Source organism: Zonotrichia leucophrys, chromosome 13, assembly GCF_028769735.1.
Source record: "Zonotrichia leucophrys gambelii isolate GWCS_2022_RI chromosome 13, RI_Zleu_2.0, whole genome shotgun sequence".
Classification (NCBI taxonomy): domain Eukaryota; kingdom Metazoa; phylum Chordata; class Aves; order Passeriformes; family Passerellidae; genus Zonotrichia; species Zonotrichia leucophrys.
Genome location: NC_088183.1, coordinates 1,286,774 through 1,308,989, shown reverse-complemented (window position 1 = coordinate 1,308,989; position 22,216 = coordinate 1,286,774). Strand labels below are relative to the sequence as shown.

The following is a 22,216-nucleotide window of genomic DNA, read 5'->3' as shown; positions in this document are numbered from 1 at the left end:
CTTCCGGCCGCGTCCGGGCCCGCCCCGCCCGGCTGGGGGGAGCGGGGGCGGCACCGCCCGGGCTGCGCTGAGGGCTCCGCGGGTTTGAGGGCTCCGGGGGCTTTGAGGGCATCGGGAGCTCTGAGGTCACCGCGAGTTCTGAGAGCACCGGGGGCTCTGAGGGCTCCGTTCGGGGCTGGGCTGGCTCAGCACAGAGCGACAGCCATGGGAGTCAGTGGAGGTGCTGGCGCGGTTGCAGCCCCGGCTGTGCCGAGCTGAGGGACACAGCGGATGGAGCTCGGAGCGGCTGCGGGAGGTGCCTCTGGCAGGGCGGGATGAGATGGGCGCCAAGGTCCTTCCAGCCCAAACCATTGCACGGCAAAGTGAGCATCCAGCCCAGCTCCTGGCCCTGCACAGACCCAAAATCCCACTCTGGGCATCCCTGGAGCTCTGGCAGCCTCAGGCTGTGCCCATCCCTGGGGAGCCTGGGCAGTGCCAGCACCCTCTGGGGGAAGAATCTTTCCCAAAATCCACCCCAACCCTCCCCTGGCACAGCCCCAGCCCTTCCCTGGATCCTGTCCCCGTCCCAGAGATTGGAGCTGCAGACCCCAAGGAGTCTCCCCTCAGCCTCCTCCAGCTGCACAATCCCAGTGCCCTCAGCTGCTCCTCCATGGCCTCTCCAGACCCTTCCCCATCCCCGTGCCCCTCCTTTGGAGGCTCTGCAAGGTTTGTAAGTGATTTCCCTGGAGAGTCTTCACCCTGGCCCCACACGTGTATTTGCAGCATTGTGCAGGTCTGCAAGTTAACCTTGTTTTAATGGCTGTGTTTGGGTGGATCCCAGCAGAAATCACAATTCCCTCAACGTTTTGAAGTCATGTTTCATGCAAGCCCCGAGGGATTGGGTGACAAGGCTGCTTCATCAGCCAGCAGACTGCTGGTGAGTTATTTTTTGTGAATGACAGCGTGCAAAGACTCAGCTGCTGTTCAGTGACAATCCCAGAGGAATCCACAACGCTCTGTAGCAGAGTAGGAATAACAAAATAAATTCTTGGCAATCCCTGTGGATTTTGGATGTGTCAACAGCATCACTAAGGTTGGAAAAGGCCCCAGAGGTCACTGAGTCCAACCTGTGACAGCAACACAGCCTCAGAAACAGCAGAACATCCGAAAAATCAGCCCCAGAAATGGGACAGGTGAGGGTTCCTGTGGGAAGAGCAGAGCCAGGTCCAGCAGAGCTTGTCCTGCCCCCCCTCAGCCCAAGGCAGGGGACACAGGTGGCAGCAGGAGGAGGCTGCCTGAAGGACACAAGAGACACTAAATTGAATTAAGGAATTTGGGCAGGGCCTTGGGTTGAGCTGTCATTGAAACAGTCACAGAATGTGAATGGTGAAGTGGTTACAAGACAGCAGAAACCAAAACCACCCATTTTTTCCTAACAGAAACCCTGTGATTTATCCCACAGGTCAGTGGTTTGTGAGTCTCTGAAGGGTTTTGGGTTACTTCATTTCTTTCTCCCTGCACTGCCATATGTGGGAAAATTTAGAATTTGAGGCACCCAAGGATATCTGACCTGAACCCCAAAGGAGAACAATCAGAGATGCTGAACAGTCATCAATAAAAATTCTGTTCTGGCCTTGATCAGCTGCAAAACAAAAGAGCACATTGCATTTCTTGTTTCTCACTTACTGCTGGTGGAAGCTATTTGGACATACACAGTTTGTACTTTAGGGAGGTTTCAGAATCCTGGTTCTCAGCACAGGTATTACTGAATCAAAACAAAAGGACTGAGGGATTAATGCCTTCCTTTAAAAACCCAAGTTTTGCACCCCACAAACTGTCAGTGCTTAGCAGCATCCCTAGGAGATGTTTTTAAGCTGTTGCCTTCTGAGGGAATGAATGTTCTCCATCCCAGCTGATGGTAAATCATGGAATGGTTTGGGATGGGAGGGACCTCGGAAATCTCACCCACCCCTGCCATGGGCAGGGACCCTCCCACTGTCCCAGAGCTCCATCCTTGGGCACTCCTGATCACCAAAGGAGACGTTCATTACACAACAATTAATTCTGCAGGGAGCAGAACCTCACAATTCAAAATTAAAGCTTCTAAGAGAAGATCTGAGCAGCCAAAGGCCTCAGGTGCACAAGCTCAGGTGAGAATGGTGCTGTGCTAACCCAGCCAGCTTTATTCGGGCACTGTCTGATCTCCAGATTTCATCACCTCTTGTCCTAGAACAAAATAAATGTTTTGTAGGACCTCAGGAAAAGCCTCCCTTGTCCCTCAGCTGTAAATACATCAGCTATAAAGACTGCAGGTATTTAGGAACCTTTCCAGGGCAGAGTTTTGCACTCTGATCTTCCCTGAGTGCAGGATCCGTTCTGTTTCCTGTTCCACACCAGTATTTTATTTTCTGTCTCACAGAACCCGAGCTCAGCTCGCTCAGGCTCTGCTCATTTCCCTTGCCCACATTTCCATGGCTCTGCTCCATCCCGCAGACCCGACTGGCCAGCCTGGCCAGCCTCTCCAGCATTTTCCCCAGGTGTCACTTGCAGCAATTTGCAGGTGATGTTCTGTGCTCTGGTATGTGGCAGGAGCTGCTGTGCCTTTGGCTCTGCCAGCTTTGGGCTGAGGGAAAGCCCCTGGGTGGGCAAAAGCCCCCGGGTGGGCAAAAGGTCCTGCTCTCCTGCTGCTCCTGCCCAGGATTCCACATCAGGAATGATCAGACATGGACAGACTGCAGGGCCAGGGAAATGCAGGGATGCTTTACACCTCTGACTTGCAGCTCCTCGCATCACTCCTGGGGCTGCAGGAGAGTTTTGGGGTCCTAGGTTTGGTGCACAAGCACAGCCCATTAAATATCCCAACAAACCAAAGCAGAGGCTGGGAATATCCATGAGGCTGGAGGGCAGCAAATATCCACAAATCAGGTTTTTCTGACACCATGAGGAAACCTCAGAGATTCCCTTTGTTTTCTCATTTTTATCTTTTTCAGTCAAGGTGATCTGTTCTAGGAACTTCTTTATAGAAGCCTCTGAACTATGAGGAGCTTTTCTATTACCTTCCTCATTTTCATTCCTGCTGCCTAATTGCTGGGACCTGGTTTCCAGATAAACAGAATTCAGGATAGGGCTGGATTTGTTCTGTGTCCAACTGCTCCAAAGTTTTCCTCCAATAAGGTCAGTCATTCACAATTTTAATTCTGGGAAAATACATTCCCATGACCAAGTATTGAGTAAAAGACATAAATTACTTTAACAGTGAAGATAATCAGGATTTAAGAGCAGGACATAAATTTCTTTAGGTTCTGAAATTTGTCAAGTGAAAAGATTAAAGAATGTTCCCATTTAAATAACAGGATTTAACAGACTGCTACAGTCTTACATTTTACCAGACTGGTCTCATTTAAAGCAAAATAGAGCCAGACTGAGGGGTAAATTCCAATATATACAACTTTTGTATCCCAGCTTTGGATTTTTACCTCTGGACTCAGCCCTTGCTCCGCTGCAGTTTTCTGTAATTTGGGAAATACTTGTTAGTCATGGATGCAATAAATTCTCTAGAAAGTTCACCATGGACAAAAAAAATAGAGTGAATATTTATTTTAATAAACAAGCACACTGAGTAGCTGAACAACATACAGGAACCAGAATTGTACATAGAGGGATGAAAATTAAGCATTCAAAATTCAGCTACAAAACTGGGAGAGAGTCAGAGCAGTGCCTGGGAAAGCTGAAAACTTTTCGGGAAAAAAAAAATCTGCTAAAGTTTCTGGGTAAAGGAAAGATTTGATAAAGGAGGTGGGGGGACTGGGGGCATTGTCAGGGGATTTGAACTCCAGCCATGGAGACACATCCAGGGAAGGGCTGGTGAAGGCACAGGAGCAGCCGTGCTGCGAGGACAGGAGGGTCGGCCCCAGCTCTGGAGCAGGACAGCAGAGCTGGCTCTTCTCCCCGGGCTGGGCTGGGCAGGGCAGGTGGGGAAAGGCAGCAAAGGCAGAGGGGAGCTGCCCTCAGCACAGCTCCCTCAGCACGCCCCTGCCTGCTTCATGTGCAGGGCCCCTCTGCTCCTCCTGCAAGGGAAAACACGGCATTGCACACAGAACACTGCCCCAAGAGCCTCTGCAGCCCTCTGCTGCCAGGGGAGACACCAAAACATTCACAGCACACACCAGGGCACTCGTCTGTAAACAGCTTTCCTTGCAAAATTACACATTTCATCCATAAACCCAAGACATTGCCAGCGCCACTTCTGAATTTTTGTGTGACCTGCGTTGGGTGCAGGTGCTTTGTCAGGTCTCTGCTGCTCATTGGACTCTTTCCAGTCCAGCTTTCCAGTTTCTTCTGGAATAGGAAGCTGCTCACACAAATGTCAGGGTATTTTTTAGTGACTGAATCTTACAGCACCTGCAGCAAGTTTCTCACACAAACAGGAATCATTTTTCAGTGTTCAGCTTTACAGTGCCTGCTGCAAGTTGCTCACACAAGTATTTGGGTCATTTTTTGGTTCACTATTTTACATTTCCTGCCAGAACAGGACATTGCTCACACAACTGTCCAAGTAGTTTTTTAGTGTCGAGTTTCACAATTCCTGCCAGAATAGGAAGTTGTACACACAAATATCCAAGTAGGTTTTTAGTGTCCAGCTTCACCATTCCTGCTGGAATAGGAAGCTTAGACCTGAATATCTGGGTCATTTTTTAGTTGCCTATTTTCCACTTCCTACCAGAATAGGAAGTTCTCACACAAACATCACCATCATTTTTTTTTTTTTTTAGATCAGCTGGACATTATCAGTGGGAGGGACAATGATGGTGTAAAGGTAAAGCAGAGGAGTGCCAACCCTAAAGAAACCCAGCATTTTTATGGGGTGGGATCCCAGCTGCTCAGCCCAGGGCAGCCCAGTACTCACAGCACAGCCTTGCAGAAGGAGCATTTGTTGTTGTAGGTTTTGCCATCAGAGCCACAGTAGGGTTGGTAGAGCCTCTCACAGTAAATGGGCCTCCCTCTCTCCAGCCTCTTGTACTCACTGCAGTCCACCTGCAAGGAGGGCAGCCCTGAGTGTCACACCCCTGACCACACAGGGGAAAACTCACAAAATAAAGGATTTATAACATCATGGCTTAGGCCTGCTGCTGGGGCTGGGGGCAGCTCATCCATCTGCTTGTTCCCGCGAGAAAAATCATAAGAATGAAAAGTCAGCACAACAGTTTATTCTGGTGAGAGAAATGAGTTTGCACCTGCAAAACCAAGAAATTGGTGCAATGGGAATCAGTGAAGATGATGTGTAAACAATCCAAGAATAAAGAGGTTTGGTGGATGCACAAAATTCCATTTACTGACCAATGAACTGACAGTGTATTGTTATCCAGTTGGGTTTAACACAGTGCCTTTTGAATTCCTATAAATATGAGATAACTAAATAGAAATTTACATTTTCTGCATGAAGCAACTGAGCCCTGTCTGCTTTACTGTGGCACCTCCTCCATGTACAGAAATCATGAATATATCCAATTTTGGGGCAGCACAGCCAGGGAGGGGGCACCACCTCTCTGGGCAGAGGCTAAGCCCCAAAAATGAAACATTTCTGCTCAGAGGTGAGAGTGGGGCTGATGTGACAGGGATGGGCAGGAACAACACAGCCCCAGAGGAGCAGAGTGTGGAGATTTTTATTATCTGATCACAACAATCAGTAAATCCAGGTGGGATCAATTCACATCCAGCCCTTCCTTGGACCCTTCAGGGATGGAATCCACCTCCTCCCTTCTTCCAGACATTGACCCCAGAGTACTCAGAGAGTGAAAATCTCCAGGTACCTGATTTAGGAGCTAAAACTCATCAGAAAAGCCTGATAGTGTCATCACCAAATAAACATATATTTTAGAAAATATTTTAATTTTTTTTTTAAATTTTAGATTTCTCTGGGTTAAAATTTGTCCGTGCCCATTTTTTTTTTTTTTTGCCCAGAATGCCAAACAGGTAAAAAACATCTAGAAGTTGTCAGAACAACTCTATGGAAAACCCATATCCCAAGCTCAGGAACTTTCACTGAAACCTCAATAAATTGGCAGCATTTAATTAAAGTTTACCATGCTTATTTTCTGACTTTATTATTATATTATAATTTTTTATCTCATAGTCTATATTTTTATTTAGGAAAAAGGCAATCACTCACCTCATCCTGTGTAGCAGCATCTGCAGTGGAAACTGAACCACAAAAGAGAAAATAGAAAGGCACAGTTAATGAACACTCGGGTGCAAACCAGGATGATTTCACTCAGCAGCACTGAATCTTTTACCTCCTTCAAGGTCAATATTGAGAGCTGTGCAGTGTTTAGTGAGGCCCAGGTGTCAGACCCTATTGACCAAGTGGGTTTTGGTGCATTATTTACCTTAGAAACTTCTGTCACCTGCTGGAACAGCCTTTGCTGGAGGAGGGAATGGAGCCATTGTTCACCACAAAACCTCTGGCAGCCCAGCAGTCAATATTACATTTACTGTTCATCAAGTTATTTTATATTTAATGTCCAGGATTAACTGGTGGTTGAGCATGACTGGGGTTTAATCCTGAGTTTACCAAGAGCTGCATGTGGCTGTGAGCAAACCACAAATCCCTTCTATATCTGTGTTTCCTGTCAATAATGAGAATTAAATACAATATTGACTGTAAATAACAGTGATAATACAATTTGGCTCATAATCCCATGTAGGAAGCGTTTCCCTTGTTTCAATGTGGATTTTAAGGTGGCTGGTTCCTATTTTTGCCTCATTGCTCTGGAGCAGAGCCCTGTCCTCAGGTGGGGCTTCAAGGAGCTCCTTGCAAACAATGCTAATTACACCTCCCACAAAGCAATCAGCTCCCTGGCGTGGCTCCACGCTGCTGACACATTCCTTGCTTTCCTTAGGAATGTGTTTGCCCCTCTGCTGTCCCATAATCACATCCTGCGCCTTCCAGGGGTGGCAGTGCCAGGGAGAGATTTCTGTGCAGAAGGAGCAGGAGTGTGTTCTGCAGCAGAGCTCTAGCACTTGGTTTTTTGGATTAAATTTGGATTTTTTTAATCTTTAAAGGTTAAACTTCCCAAATGTGTTCTGGAGCAGAGCTCTAACAATTGTCTTTTGGAATAAGTTTGGCTTTTTTTGATCTTCAAAGGTTAAACTGCACAAAACTTCCTGTCATAACCCTGTTTACACCCTCACATCAAATACAGTTGTTCAGCATAAAGAAAATGAGCAGAAATAAAGCTCCATGTCAGGTTTCTATCTCTGTCACCAGAGGCTGACTGAGATTCCATTGTTCTGGAATTGGATTCAATTTATTCCACTTCCCCCAACCCTTCACATCTGATTTTTTCTCTGGTGAACTTTTGGGAGCCGCTCTGCGAACGGAGTGAATGCAATAAAGGTGTGGCTCAGAAAGTGCTGATGCATGAAGTTTTCAAGCAGACAAGATAAACCAGAAAGTTCAAGGAAGAAATTTCCTGGAATTCTAATGGAAGGAACGTTTCTTTATTTCTCTGCAGTTAATGAAACACAATGAATTATTTCCACCGTGTTTCATTTAAACTTCTGTTTCTAATAAAAATTTTGGGGTTGAGAAAAATTTCAAAGCAGCTTCTTCAGAGCTACTCAAAAGATTCTTTTTGTTTCATAATGCTGCATTATTTTGCATCTTTAATGTTCATAATGCATTTAAACTTCTATACTACCTGCAGAGGTGTGGAGTCTTTCAGTCTTTTTAAATGCACTTATTTTTCTCTAAAAATACATTTTTACTGCAAGTTTTTAGTAAAAATAAAATTGCCAGGTAAAGGCTGAATAAATTCCTCCCAGATCCCTCTTTTTTTTTAGAGCAAACTCTCCCTCAAATCTCCCTGCAGCCTGGAAAAATAAGATTAAAAAACCACGATTCCCAGCTGTTTTATGTGGCCTGAGCATCATCAGCTGTCCCCTACTTGGTCAGTTTGGCAGGGCAGGACCTCACCAGCTCCAAGCTCCCTTCTCAGATGGAAATTTTAAAATAAACAGATAAAAACAGGTGGTTCTGAGGAATCACAGCTCTTTTGAGCCACAGAACAGATCTCTGGGCTATACCCAGCAAGGAGCAGCTTCCATCCACCTCAGCCCCAGCCGGGTTATAAACTATTATGGTGCTAAATAACAGGATTTTAGCCAGAAAATCCCATTTTCTCCCTCCCTCCCTCCCAGTGCAGGAACCAGCTGAGGAGCCCAGGGGTTACTCACACGCCAGGCACAGAGCTGCCACTGCCAGGAGCACCAGGGTGACCTTCATGGCTGTCCCCGAGCCTGCAGAGTGCCAGGGCTGTCGGTGGCCATGGCACCTTTATAGGCAGCCTGGTGATGCAATGCCCTGCAGGTGTTGGGGAAGGAGGTGCCCAGGGCAGGGCAGGGCTGCGTGTCCCGCTGCTGATGGGGCAGGGATGGTCCTGCCTGCCTGCACAGAGCCCAGCCTAATGCAATTAATTAACTGTTCCAGCCCCAGCAGCCAGGGCTGACTCAGGGCTGGCCCTGCTATTGCCGTGGGGACTCACAGCTGAATGCAGTTCCCAGGGAAGAATAATCCTGGCTGGGTGTTTGCCAAAGCATTCATCCCAGGAGGGCTTAATTCTTATTTTTTGGGGCGTTGTGGAGCTGCTTCTGAGCTGTGGTTTGAGTTGAGCTGCTTGTGGCCATGCACTGAGCCCTTCAGCTGCTCTGGGAAATCTGTGTTCTGCTGGAAACCCTTCACACCCAGCCCGGAGCATCCCCAGGATTCCTTTTCCTTTCAAACGTGCCCATTTTGGGGTCAGAAGTGATGTTTTGGGAGAGAAACCCTTCACACCCTGCCCAGAGCATCCCCAGGATTCCTTTTCCTTTCAAACGTGCCCATTTTGGGGTCAGGACCAATGTTTTGGGAGAGAAACCCTTCACACCCAGCCCGGAGCATCCCCAGGGCTCCTTTTCCATTCAAACATGTCCATTTTGGGGTCAGGACCGATGTTTTGGGAGAGAAACCCTTCACACCCAGCCTGGAGCATCCCCAGGGCTCCTTTTCCTTTCAAATGTGCCCATTTTGGGTCAGAAGTGATGTTTTGGGAGAGGGGCAGCAGAGCAGCCCAGGGCACTGCCTGGCCAGGACAGGACAGGAGTTCCCTGCCCTGAGCATCCCTGAGCTCCTGCCCAGCCTTGGACACAGGGGAGGTTCCTCTGCTCCCATTTCCCTGTTTCCACACAACAGGAGGGATTCCTTTAACAAACCCTGCATTTGTTGGTGGCTTAACCAAAAAGCAGCAATTTCTGTCTTTTATGGCAAGGTCCCCATGGGACACTCAGGTCTGAGGCTCCACTTTCATAAATCCACAGTGATGTGGAGTTTAGAGGTGACAGTTTGGTTTCAATCCCTCCTTCCAGAGTTGCATTCTCAGTGATTTACCATCTAAATGTGCAAAAATCCCAACAAGAAAAAACCCTCCACACCACCTCAATTCCCAGTATTTCAGTGATTCCCTCACTGCTGGGCAGCCCAGGCCTTTCTCTGTGCAGGATTGGGGCCAGAGGTGCTCATTCCAGTAAAAAAGGGCCTGAAAGCTCCTGCAGAAAAGATTTCAATAGGTCAGGTAAGCCTTGGGCCCCCCTAACTCATCCCAAGAGGAATATGAAAAATGTTGTCTTTAAAGAATATAGGCAATCAATAAATGTTGAATTTCTCATCCCTTAACAGAATGAAAACCATAAATGCCATCAAATCCGAATTCCAGGATGGGCAAAGATCCAGTTGGAGCTGGAGGCCTGGAATTTTATTTTTTGAATGCCCTTCAGTGGCTATGTTCTCATTTTTTCCTTTTTCCTTAATTTGGACATGTGTTCCTGTGGGGCTGAGAGGACAGAAGGCAGAGTGGGTTTGCTCTGGGCTTGGTCTGGACCCCCCTGCTTGGGGCTGTCATGACTTTGAGTTCTGGGGAGCTTTTCTGGAGAAAACCCTGGCAAGGAGCTTGCAGGAACTCGTGGGGAGGATTCAGGACACGTCCGTGGCTGATGGACAATTATGAGCAATTAGGAAACAGGAGCAGAACCCAAAGTGTGCCGGAAATTCCTCCTGCTCTGGAGGGTTTGGAGCACACACAGCCCCCGGGGCTGTCCTGACACTGAAACTGCAGCTGGAGATCCTGACCCTGATCCATGAGGAAAGGACCCAGCCCAATGCTCCCAGTGTTCCCTGGGATGCAGCCCCAGCATCCATCCCATCCCATGGATCCCATCCCATCCCCTGGATCCCATCCCCTGGATCCCATCCCATCCCATCCCATGGATCCCATCCCATCCCATCCCATCCCATCCCATCCCATCCCATGGATCCCATCCCATCCCATCCCATCCCATCCCATCCCATCCCATCCCATCCCATCCCATCCCATCCCATCCCATGGATCCCATACCATCCTATCCCATCCCATCCATCCCATCCCATCCCATCCCATCCCATCCCATCCCATCTCATCCCATCCCATCCCATCCCATGACCATCCCATCCCATCCCTATCCCATCCCATCCCTGGATCCCATATCCCATGGATCCCATCGATCCCATCCCATCCCATCCCATCCCATCCCATCCCATCCCATCCCATCCCATCCCATCCCTCTCAGGGAACACAATTCCTGCCCAGTTCATGGAGGGAGATTTTCCAACACTTGAATTTCAGTCCATAATTCCCCAGGTGTCCCTGGCGAGGCTGGAGCTGCTGCCCTGGGACAGTTCTGGGCTCCCTGGCAGGGAAAGGCACTGAAATGCCGGAGCAGAGCCCGTGGGGGAGCACCAAGGGCTGAGGGGGTGAAACACAGAGGAAAACTTGGGAGAAGGGGTTGGCTCCATTGGGAGAGGGAGGAAACACAAAGAATGGGAGCCAGAGCCCTCCTGGAGCTGCAGAGTGAAAGGAAGAGGGAACAGAGCAAATTGCAGGGAGAGAAATTCCAATTAGATGGGAGCAAAACAAATTTCACAACCGTGAGAGGAGTCAGCCATGGAGGCAGGTTACCCACAGAGATCCCAGAGATTGTGAAAATGGGTCTGTCCTAAAGGGGCCAGAGGGTGTGGGCAGCCAGGTCACCTCGTGGGCCGTCCCAGTGGAACTGGGTCTGCCATTCCCACTGGAGAAGGTCAACTGTTGCTGGCATTTTCAGGGACCTTGTGGTGTCTTTGTCCTCATAAATTAACGTTTGACAAGGCAAACATGGGCAATGAAGTGCCACCATGGAAAAAAAGTTCATTGGAAAACAAATGTTGGGATGTGTATAGGAACAGCTGCTTCCCAAAGCTGGGTGAGTAAGGAATAATTGCTGAACTCATTCTGAAATTTAAGATAAATATGGTAAATAAATTGTTTATATTGAAGAATTGTGAGTGCAATTTTGCCCTCATCAGCAAACCTGTAAGTTAATTGTGGAACTCCTGTAATTTTCTACCTTTGCCATTGCATCCTGTTTTTTTCCCAAATTCTTATCCCTCCAAGTTGATTTGTTGAAGCAGAAAAAGCAATTCCAGTGTTACATGTGCTAAAATATTAGTGTGCATTTTTCTGAGGGTAAGAAAATTTTCCCAATTATTATTTATTCCAAATCTGAGATTGCTTGTAGCTTTGGAGGCCTGGTTGGAGCACCAGTGGGATGCCAAAAATGCTGCCACAGCAGGTCACGAGTTAAGTGCATGGCAGGATGTTCCCTGGCTGCATTCCAGAGGAGGAACCTGCTCCCACCCATGCGTGGAGAGCCTCCCATGCGGGGCATCCACAGAGATGACGAACAGCACGTGGAAAAGGTGAAAAAACCACTTTGTCACAGGAGGGAGGCTCCAGCCAGGGCTGCTGCAGTCACGGGGCCCTCCCCTCCCTGGTATCCCCGGTGTTCTCATCCCCAGCCCCAGCCAGGGTGGGTGGCTCAGGGTTGTCCGCCCAGGTGCAATTAAAGCATCAGATTTTGAAGTCTTGCTCAATGCAGGGTTTGAGAAGCGAGGGCTGCCTTTGTTCAGGCTGTGCCACAGCCTTTGGGTGTTTGCCTGGGAAAGGAGATGATGCCTTCAGTTTGAGCTTTCCTATTTCCCAGACTCTGCACTGCATTAGTGTGTGACTCTGCACTCCACATAAAGTGTCAGCAGTTCTGCTCCCAGCTCAGCCCCACAGAACAATCCTTTTCCAGCCCCACAACCAAGGACACCGCTGCAGCTCCAGCCCCAAAAGTGCAAACAACAGGGAATGGAGGGGAGCAACCTGGGAGGGTGGGACTGCATCACCTGGAGCTGGGATTGGACACTGAACCCCAGCATGGAAATGGACCCAAACTTATCAAAGTGTGAGAACTCGTGGCCAGGATCCATCTGGGTCAGGGTCTTGCACTGCCCAAGGTGTGTCCTGTGAAGGGCTTTTAATAAAAACCTATTTATTCATTTAGCTCTGCCCAGCCTCTGTCCCAGGCAGCCTCTGAAGGCATCAGTGAGTTCCCTGTTTTCCACCCCTGTGGGAGATCAGAGCCTTCCTTCAGCACTGTGGGTGTCACGCCAGACCAGAGCCCTGCTGAAGGCCTTGTGTGTTGTCTCAGAAGCTAAAAGTAAACCCAGCAGGCCGTGCAAAGGCTGGAGCTGATCTTTGTTTCCCTTTTCCCTTCTGATCTCTTTGGGACACAGTGCCAGGAGTGGTTCCGGTATCCTGCAGGCAGCTCAGGGATCCTGTGATTCCTGTGTCCTGTTATGCCTCAGGTTTTGGCTTTTCTATTTTTCAGGTTCTCTGCTGCTTTAGCATGCAGTTCTGAGCTTCACATTAGGGGATGGTGAGCTCTGTGCACAGAGCAGGGAGACAAAACAATTCCTGCTCCAGCTGGGCACCAAGGGCAAATGATCCAAATCTCAGCCCAAGAGCACAAACCCCGTGGGCTGGAGAGAGAAAAACAAGAAGGATGGGACTTGATAACCTAAAACTATAATTGGACAATTAACACCAAGATGCAAATGGAGCAGAACTTACCAAAGTGAGAGACCCCGTGAGTGATTGTGCATTTTGGGACCATTTTGGGTCATCCTGGCCTGGCTGGGCTCTTGTGCTGCCCAAGGTGGATCCATTGAGGCCTTTTAATAAATCCCTCCTTTATTCTTTAGCTCTCTCTGGTCTCTGTTCTAGCTCAGCCTTCACAAGACATCAAGCCCTTTGATGTTCTGAGCTGATTCTTCACAAAAACAAAGCATTAATGGTTTAACACCTCCACGGAATGGGCTTTGAAAAGGACAGATCTGAAATCGCCTCAAGATGCAATTTCCTGGTGTTTTGACTTTGCCCTTCTGTCACACCAAAGTCAATCAAAGTGACATTTCAAGAAATGTTTTCATGGCTCACAGCAGGGTTGGAGGACGTGCATTGGTTTTCCCTTAAAAATAAAACTTTTCTAGAAGAGAAGCTACAACTTATGAAGGAGAGGGGTGGGAGGAAGACCAGCATGGAGCAGGGGTGGATATGAAGCATTTGGAGCTGAAATCTGTGTTCTCCCCCAGACCCCCTCATTAAACATCAGCTTTGTCCCCCTTTTGCTCTCAGCAAGTGCCTGCTTGCCCAGCTCAGGGGCTGAAGCTCTTGGAGAACAGCAAATTCCTACCGTGACCAATTAGTGCCTCATTAAGGACACGGCGTCTTTATCGGGCAGCATTCCTTGGGCCAGCAGCACCCACAGAAAGGCCTGGGGGGAATTAGTCAGGCTCTGCTCAGGGCAGGTGTGGTACCCAGCCCAAAGCCAGGGCTGAGTGATGGGGATGAATGGAGAGCTGGAGGAGCTGCCCCTTCCCAGGGAACGGTGGGACTGGGAAAAGGAGCAGGGAAAAAAGCAGAAAAATCTGGGGTTTATGCTGTCAATGACTCTCCTCTCTCAGGAATAAATCAGATCTAAAATTTCATGTCAGAAGCTCAGATTTTGCAGTCCAAAGGGGGTTTTTTGGGCAAGGGGGAGGAATTTTGTACATTGTGCAGCCTGAGTCTGTGCACTTGACATTTCCAGAGGTTTCCAGATTATTTACAGTGCAAAAGGAGAGGAAAGAAAGAGGAGAAGCCCAGGGGCTGACTGACACATCAATTGTTATGTTCTTGGATGGATGGAGCATGTTAGAATGTGATCTCCTGCGTGTGGAGCCACCACAGGGAATATTTTTTGCTTTTTATCCAATCTAGGCAGAGATGGGAGCCTGACAATTCCCAGAGGAGACATTCCCAGGCTCTTGGGTCCATGGAAGGCCCAGGGAATGGATCATTGGGGATCAAAGCCAATTTATGCCCTAGGGAGCAGCCAGCTGCCAGTGAGCTGGTTCCTGCAGAGAGAGGGGCAGCTCCAGGCTCAGCTCTGTTATTTTCCTGAATAAACTCAGCCACTGCCTTCCCCCTGAAGCCTCTCTCATTTTCTGGCACAGAAAGGCACATTCTGAAAGGCAAAGATCAATTTAGGCTTTAAAATTTAGCTGAATATTCTCCAAGAATGGAGACTGGGCTGGGCCCAAGCTCAGGAGAGGTTCCAGGGATTGGTTTCAAGGGTGCCAAGGATGAAACCCTGAGGGCCAGGAGGGCTCTGTGACCCCAAATCTGGGGCAGGTGGGTTCAGTTCAGAGCTGGAGAGCACAAAGAGCTTTCCCCTCCTGCAGGCAGGGCTCAGCAATCCTGCTGGCACACCCTGCTCCCTTGGCTGGGCCATCTCTGCACTTTTACAGGCTGGGAATTTGGTGTTATTAATTAGTAGTAATTAATTTGCCCTGCAGACACTGAGACAGAAATAGTGTCTGATCCTCTGGTACAAAAGTGAATACTGACACAAACCATTCTTAAAAGACCACAAATAAACCAAATTTTTTTGTTTTCAGGTGTGTTTATTATTAGCTCCTTTGTAAACAAGCACATAAGTTGCCTTTCTAGCCAAAATAAGACATGTAAACTTAATATTAATAAATACCATCAGGACTTGTAAATAAATTATCAGCAGTTTTCTGAAATATCAGATACTTCACACATTTCAGTGTTTAAATATCTCAAATTACCACCCATGGCTAAGACATGGTTGCAATGGAAGACTTTAATGTCAGTGATTCTGTACCAGAGGTTAAGGCCTGAATCCTCAATGATATTTCAGAGTATTTTGTCCTCCTGGAAGTCAGGGCTCAGTGTTTTGGGAAAGGATCCATCCCGGGCAGTGCCCAGGGCCAGGTGGAGCTCTGAGCACCCTGGGACAGTGGGAGGTGTCCCTGCCCTGGGACAGATGAGCTTCAAGGTCCTCCCAACCCAAACAATTCCAGGATTCCATGGAAAATACAAACGTTTCAACTCCTCAGAGCTGGGCCCTGGCTGTGCCAGGAGGAGTTTCCCTGAGGTTCTGTGAACACACCAGCACAGGGTGGGGCACACTGGCAACCTGGGCCACAAAAATCTCTGCTCCAAAAATCAGATTTCATGGCATCATTAACATTCACACACACTCTGGGGCATCTCACACCCTGGGGTGCAGCTCCAGCTGCCCTGGGGGGTCCTGACTGTGCCCTGTGCACCCCACACCCAGCTGCTCAGGCAGCCAAGGCTTTCTGTGCTTGTCCCACAGAAAAAAAATACAAATTAATATCAAATAAACAAACAAATCATTAAATAATGGAAGGTTTAAACAGTTCTTTCAGGAAGTGACTTTCTGAATAAGTTAACACATGCAGTGGTTTGAACAGCAACTGCCATCCACTGGCCTTGCAAAGCCAATAAATAAATAAATAGACAAATAAATAAATAAATAAATACTAAATAATTAAATAAATAACTATTAAATACTAAATAAATACTAAATAGATAAATAGCATATAAATAAATAAATATGAAATAAATAAAGGCACAATAATAATAATAATCTAAGGACATACAATAATAGCTGCCAGTAACATGTCAAAATCTTGTTCATGTAACATGATGGATGCTAAAAGTGTAACTTGAATCTGGGAAGCTGCCAAAATCAGGATCACATTCAACTCTTACAAAAAATAAAAAAAGTTATGGCTTCTTAAGACTCTCAAATGGAAATTTCTCTTCTAATTGTGCTTCTGTTCTTGTGCTAATTCATTCTTTGCTTTCTCTGGGAGCACTGTGCCACCCTCCTTGCAGGTTATCTGTGAAATAACATCAGAAATGCCATTTCCATGTGGGTTCCCATCAGAACTCTGGGTTCTGCCCAGCCTGGCTGGGTCCTTACCTGCAGAGCGAGGACCAGGAGCTCCAGGAGCTGAGGTAGCAGCGGTCCCTGGCCTGCACCCACACCTCAGCTGGCCCCGGGGGCAGCTGCACCCACTGCTCCTCCGTGTCGTACACCTGGGGACAGCACAGCTCCTTCAGGGGGGCACCAGCGAGGGTCCCGAGCCCCCACCACAGCCTGGGCTCCCAAAGGTCCCAAAATCCAGGGGCTTGGGAGAGCCTGAGCTCAGCAGAAAGAGCTGGGAAGCTCAGGTGCCACCGAGGGGGTGTCCCAAATGACCCAAACCCACTGAGAGGGTGTAAATGACCCAAACCCACTGAAGGGGATGCTCTAAATGACCCAAACCCGCTGAGGGACTGTCCCAAAGTGACCCAAACCCACTGAGGGGGTGTCCCAAAGTGACCCAAACCCACTGAGGTGTCCCAAAGTGACCCAAATCTACTGAGGGGGTGTCCCAAAGTGACCCAAACACAGTGAGCTTGGTGTTCTAAATAATTCAAACCCACTGAGGGAGATGTCCCAAAGAGATCCAAACCTACTGAGCTGGATGTTCTAAATGACCCAAATCCACGGAAGGAGGTATTCCAAAGAGACCCAAACGCATTTAGCTTGGTGTTCTGAATGCCCCAAACCCACTGAGAGGGGTGTCCCAAAGAGACCCAAACCCACTGAGGGTGTAAATGACCCAAACCCTCTGAGCTGGATGTTCTGAATGACCCAAACCCCAAACCTAACACTCATTAAACAAAGGGGTGGTTTGTTAATCTGGGTTTTTCTCTTTTTCCTCCTTCTCCCAGAGCAGGAGCCCTGAGATCCAGAGGCTGCTCCTGCTCAGGAGCATCCCCAGCCCCTCCCGAAGGGCTGCAGGAATTTTCACCTCCAGGAGCCGGGACTGAGCCCGGGGGAACGGCCCCATCTGCTGGACGGGCTGGATCCATCCCAGCGGGAAACATCCCCTGGTGCCTTTGGTTTGCCCCGGAGAACCGGGATAACAACCCGGGATAACAACCCGGGATAACCCTTCCTGCTGCCTGCCCTGCAGTGCTGGACCCAGGAAGGGCAGCACTGGGCACTGCCAGCTGCCCTGTGGGCAAGAGGCTTTCCCTTTTTTATGGAAAATTAAGCACATTCCTAAACTCAATCTGGATAACATCCTTCTTTTTTTGGCCTGGAGGGGTTGCAGAGGGCTCTGCTGGTCACACAGGAATATTTTCAGCGCCTGCTGACCATTAATGCATTTAGGAAAAGCTCTGTTATTGTAGATGCTGCCTCCAAGGCAGGCCATTGTGTCTCTGAGGTAATTTGGGCACACATTGGAGATTTAACCCTGAGACAGTTAATTAATCCCATTAATTAACTGTAAATCAGGGGGCAAGGACCAGACTCTCCATAGAAATGCTTCCAGATGAGTCACTGAGTTCTGATTTCCAATTCACCTATAAAGCCTGAGCTGCCCAGGGATGAACAACACAGGAGGAAATTTGTGTCACAGATCCTGGAATTCTGGGTTTGGAAATTGGGATTTTCCCTCACGAGGCCCTGCACAGCCTCCTCATGAATTAGTAAACACAACCATGCAATGCTGGACAGGATTTTCTGTCCTCAGCTTCCTCAGGGATCTTCCTGCTCATGGACCTGGGAAAAGCTTTTTCTGCCAGGACACAATTTGCCACTTTTGGGGCTCAGGACCATTTTTTAAATTTTTGTTGATTATTCTTGCATACAAAAATGATTTCTACCGTTCAGGCAAGAAAATTGTGTCTCAAATGTTGTGTTTCTACCTGGTATCTGTGTCTCCTGGTGCTTTTAACTTTGACCTTGAAAGTCAAAGGGAAGTAGGAGTTTGGGGTGCTCCAGGTCCTGGGGTAGGTCCAGGTCACTGTTCCATTGGTGGCCACGTGCTGGCACTGGGGGGGGTCAGGCTTTACTGCAAGAGAAAACACAGAGGGAATTAATTCATGTTCACAAATGAATGTTGGTGTGTTAACAGTGAGAGTTTTATGGGAAAGAGCTTTGGGAGCCTCAGGGTTAAGAGAGAAGCAGCCTTGAGCAGTGATAGCTGCCTTGGGTGCTTTTTATGGAAAATTAAGCACATTCCTAGACTCAATCTGTATAAAATCCTTCTTTTTTTTGGCCTAGAGAGTTGCAGAGGGCTCTGCTGGTCACACAGGAATATCTTCAGCACCTGCTGACCATTGATGCATTTAGGAAAAGCTCTGTTTCTGTGGGATGCTCCTCATTTTCCTGTGCCCTGTGGCCACACTCAGAGCCCTCTCATTCCTGTGCCTGTCTGTGAACCTGCCCTGGCTGCTCATCTGGGAATGGCTGAGGAGGGAAACATCCCTGGCCTAAGCAGCTCTCAGAGAGGAGCCTGCTGGATTTATTCTCTGTTTTGGCCCTTCCCAAGCACGTCCATCCTTTGGGGACACTCAGGGACCTGTGGGTGTTGGGGTACTGCAGGTCACAAGCCAGGAAGATGCTGCTGCTTCACTTCCTCATCCTTTTCTGTCCTGGCATCCCCTGTTCCTGTAACTGGGGCCTGGTGGACATTCACAGAGCACGGGGCAGGGATTCCCAGGGCTGGGCTGAGCCCTGACGCCCAACAAAACAAAGCCCAGAATCAGCTCCCGCTGCTGGCTACTCACTGATGTCCCTGATGAAGAAGCTGGCGGTGTAGTTCTCATACAGCACCTCATCGATGGCCTCCAGGAGGATGTCGATGGGCTGGTGCTCCTCAGCAAAGGGACAGAAGTTCTCCTTGTGGCACTGGGCAGTGTAGGTGGTCAGGGCCCCCTCGGTGACAGCCACGGGGCTGCTGCAGGACACATCACCCTGGGGGCTGGAACAGAGCAGGGACAGGCTCAGGGAAAGCTGATTGTCCTGGCAGTGGCTGCCACAGCAGCAGCACTGCTGAGGAAATGCTTTGGTTTGCCTGAAGTCTGTCTGCTGCAGAAAAGGGTCAGTGGGAGCTGCCACACTCCCAGTGCTGTGGGATGGGTTAATGTCAATTCTCAGCCTCAGCAGCAGGAATTAATATTTAAACCTAAACCAGGATCTCCCAATCCCACCATCCCATGGCAAGCTCCAGTTTCCTCCTTTGTCCCTTTGCCCTCTCCCAAACCCTGCTGAAGGAATGAGGGCTGAGAATTCTCCACTGGAGAGCAAACACCAAAAGCTGCAAAGCACCACCTGAGGCTGGCCCTGTTTTGCTCTCAGCCAGCTGCACCCTTGGCAGCTGATTCTCCTCCAGCAGGCTGGGGTGACCTTTGCTGGAGCACTCCCTGCTTTGGAGAAGCCCCGGGGCAGTGGGAGGCAGGAAATCCCCCCAGGGTTCCCAGCACAGGTTTCTGGAGGGTTCCTCAGCCCAGCCTTGTCGGGGCCATGTGCTCTGCAGTGGGGGCAGCCTCCCACTCCTCCCTGCCCTGGGAGCTGTGGTTCTTTCTGCCTTGGCTCCACTTCCTCTCTGCCCTGCACCGACTCTTTTGCTATTGCTTAAGTTACCCAGTGGCTACTCCAGCCCACTTGGACTCATTCCTTTTTCAAGGCTTTAATAATTTCTGAGTGACTTGCATGCCCTTTTTAAGTTAACTTTGTCCCAGTAATGACTCAAAACATTTTGGGGATGTTCAAACTTGGAAAAGAGATTTCCCCCCATCTGCCTGCCCCTAACAGCCTGAAATCCTACACAGAATAACACCAAGGGCTGCCCTGTGAAGGGAAGTACAAACTCTTACCCTTCCAGGCTTCTGATGGTGAACTTCACATGTGGATTATTTTCTGTCATCCAGGAACATGTGAAAACGCCAGAGTAGTTCTTTGCCTCACACTTCAAAAATGTGTTGGGCTCTAGATAGAGAAAGACACAAACCAGGAGTTATTAACTCTTGTTTGCCAAAATGGCCAAGGCAGAGAGAAACAATTCCTGAATTCAGATTCCATGGCAGCGCCATGAGGGACTCAAATACGAGACTCAGATGAGTGAGGCTGATGCAGAAAATGCAAAACATCCCAGGTTTGTCTCCTGAATGGAGAGGCCCAAGTGGCTGCACTTCAAACCTGGGCCAGGCCCTGGTTCTGCCAGTTCCCAGAATCCTGAAATCTCCTGAGCTGGAAGAGACCCACAAAGACCATGGAGTCCAACTGCCCAGCCCCAAAATCCCACCCTGGAGTGGTGTCCAAGCCCTTCTGGAGCTCTGGCAGCCTCAGGCTGTGCCCATGCCTGGGGAGCCTGGGCAGTGCCAGCATCCTCTGGGGAAGAACCTTTCCCAAAATCCAGCCTGTCCCTGCCCTGGCCCAGCCCCAGCCCTTCCCTGGCTCCTGTCACATAACCCTGATTTTCCAAACCAGGAATTCCTCCCATCCCTCCACCCTATCAGCCTGGAGAATCCCAAATAAATCCCATGGCCCTGGTTCCTGTGCTGCCCTGCCCAGAGCCACAGGAGGGATGATTTTCTGGCATTGCCAGCACAGAGAACACCTTTGCAAGGCCATATCCACAGGCTGATCAGGACAATGCCAGCCCTGGGGCCGTACCCTGGAAGGATTTGAGGATGTCCCTGAGGATGGTCCCGTCAGGGCCGATCCTGGCGATGAGCAGCAGGCTGGAGCTCAGCACCCTCAGGCTCTCCTGGCTCACACAGCTGTAGTTGCCGCCGTCCGGGAGCTCCTTCACTGCCACCCTCAGGGTCTTCCCTCTCTGCTTCCCCTCCTGGAAGGGGCTGGAGTCCTTTCTCCAGAGCACGGCCTCCTCGGGGCTGTCGCAGCTCAGCTCCACCGCGGTGGCCGGGGCCTCGGCGTCCCACCGTGAGTCGATGACAAACACTGGGCAGGGCAGAGGAGACATCAGAGCTGCTCACAATGACCAGGCTGAGCCCTGCCTGGCCCCTCAGCTCCCCAGGGAGGCTTTTCCACAGAGGAGAAACCCTGAGAAACCTGTCTGTCAAAGGAAGGGGACCAGGACACCAGTTGGTTCATCATGGCCCTCAGGTCCGGTCCGGTCCCGGTCCCTCAGGTCCTTCAGGTCCAGTTTATTGAAAAAAGTATCAAACACTTATACAGCAAATAATAAGCTTATGAATATTCTGTAAGCCAAGCAATCTATTGGTTAAACTATACCATGAACTCTTCCTCATTCCTTAGGGGTTACATCTCTCTTTTCTCATGTCTCTTTCACTGTTTGTTATCCTACTACAGCTAGGCCCAAGGACATGCTATCTTGCAGGTGCAGGACTTGGAATTAGCCACGGTTTTGTACTTTTCCAGTCCTTAGCCAGCCAAACTCCCAACACCTGTCCAACACGGGATCCCAACTGGCAGCAAACGCTCAGCTCTAGGAAGTTCAGGAGTCTCCCAAACTCCCTGTGGACACGGGCAAAGGGAATCTTCAAACTCAGAGTTTACTCTCAATGCTGGCAAAGATTTGCTGCTTTCAGCATCCAATCCCTCCCAGGGAACCCCCAGGATAAATATTCATTTTAATGTAAGGATAAGTAATTGAAAGAGAAGACAATCTGAATTTAGCCCAATTTTCTGATAAATTATTCAAAATAATTGTTCATTACCTACCCTATATTTTCACAAATGGTAAATAATTTGTGGAAATGTAGGGTAGGTAATAAACAATTATTATATTTATATTTATATTTATATTTATATTTATATTTATATTATTTATTTATATCTTTACCAGAGAAGCTCATAAACTATTTCTAGGTTTTAGGTTTTACTCAGAAATATATTTTCTTTTTCACAACTGATTCTTCCCTTGTTTTTTTAGGGCTGTTCCCTTAGTCACAGTTTTTGCATCCAGGCTGTGTGACTGAGACTTTCAACACGAGGAGAAGGAATAGGAAATAAAACAGTTGCTAATGCAAATGTTGCAAATATGCTGTTGACATTTTAGGACTTTTTAATATTCTTCCATGAACTCCAATTAATTATGGTCAAAGAAATAAACATATGGCCTTGGCCTAAGATACAGGAGTCAACAGGTCCTGTGCTAGAG

The 22,216-nt window shown here is 48.7% G+C and overlaps 2 protein-coding genes across 7 annotated transcripts in view; both read right to left on the bottom strand.

The window, feature by feature from the left end:
- Nucleotides 1-3,550: 3,550 nt before the first annotated feature.
- LOC135453735 (ovomucoid-like) lies at nucleotides 3,551-8,427 on the bottom strand. Its single transcript, XM_064725056.1, has 4 exons — nucleotides 8,215-8,427; nucleotides 6,149-6,180; nucleotides 4,886-5,013; nucleotides 3,551-4,046 (listed from the first exon to the last, which is right to left on the bottom strand). Exons 1-4 carry the CDS (start codon nucleotides 8,261-8,263, stop codon nucleotides 4,001-4,003), a joined length of 255 nt encoding a protein of 84 aa, XP_064581126.1. The 5' UTR covers nucleotides 8,264-8,427; the 3' UTR covers nucleotides 3,551-4,000.
- Nucleotides 8,428-15,884: 7,457 nt separating this feature from the next.
- IL12B (interleukin 12B) overlaps nucleotides 15,885-22,216 on the bottom strand; it is a 54,208-nt gene continuing 47,876 nt past the window's right edge. For 5 of the 6 annotated variants that reach the window (XM_064725045.1, XM_064725047.1, XM_064725049.1 and 2 more), the window contains exons 4-9: nucleotides 20,746-21,033; nucleotides 19,947-20,058; nucleotides 18,858-19,051; nucleotides 17,994-18,139; nucleotides 16,213-16,328; nucleotides 15,885-16,129 (exon numbers count right to left, since the gene is read on the bottom strand). In XM_064725045.1, the coding sequence (XP_064581115.1) occupies nucleotides 16,126-16,129; nucleotides 16,213-16,328; nucleotides 17,994-18,139; nucleotides 18,858-19,051; nucleotides 19,947-20,058; nucleotides 20,746-21,033 (860 nt within the window). In that variant the 3' untranslated portion in view covers nucleotides 15,885-16,125. Of the gene's footprint in view, nucleotides 16,130-16,208; nucleotides 16,329-17,993; nucleotides 18,140-18,857; nucleotides 19,052-19,946; nucleotides 20,059-20,745; nucleotides 21,034-22,216 lie in introns of those variants that run through there. The other variant, XM_064725046.1, reaches the window with a different exon arrangement.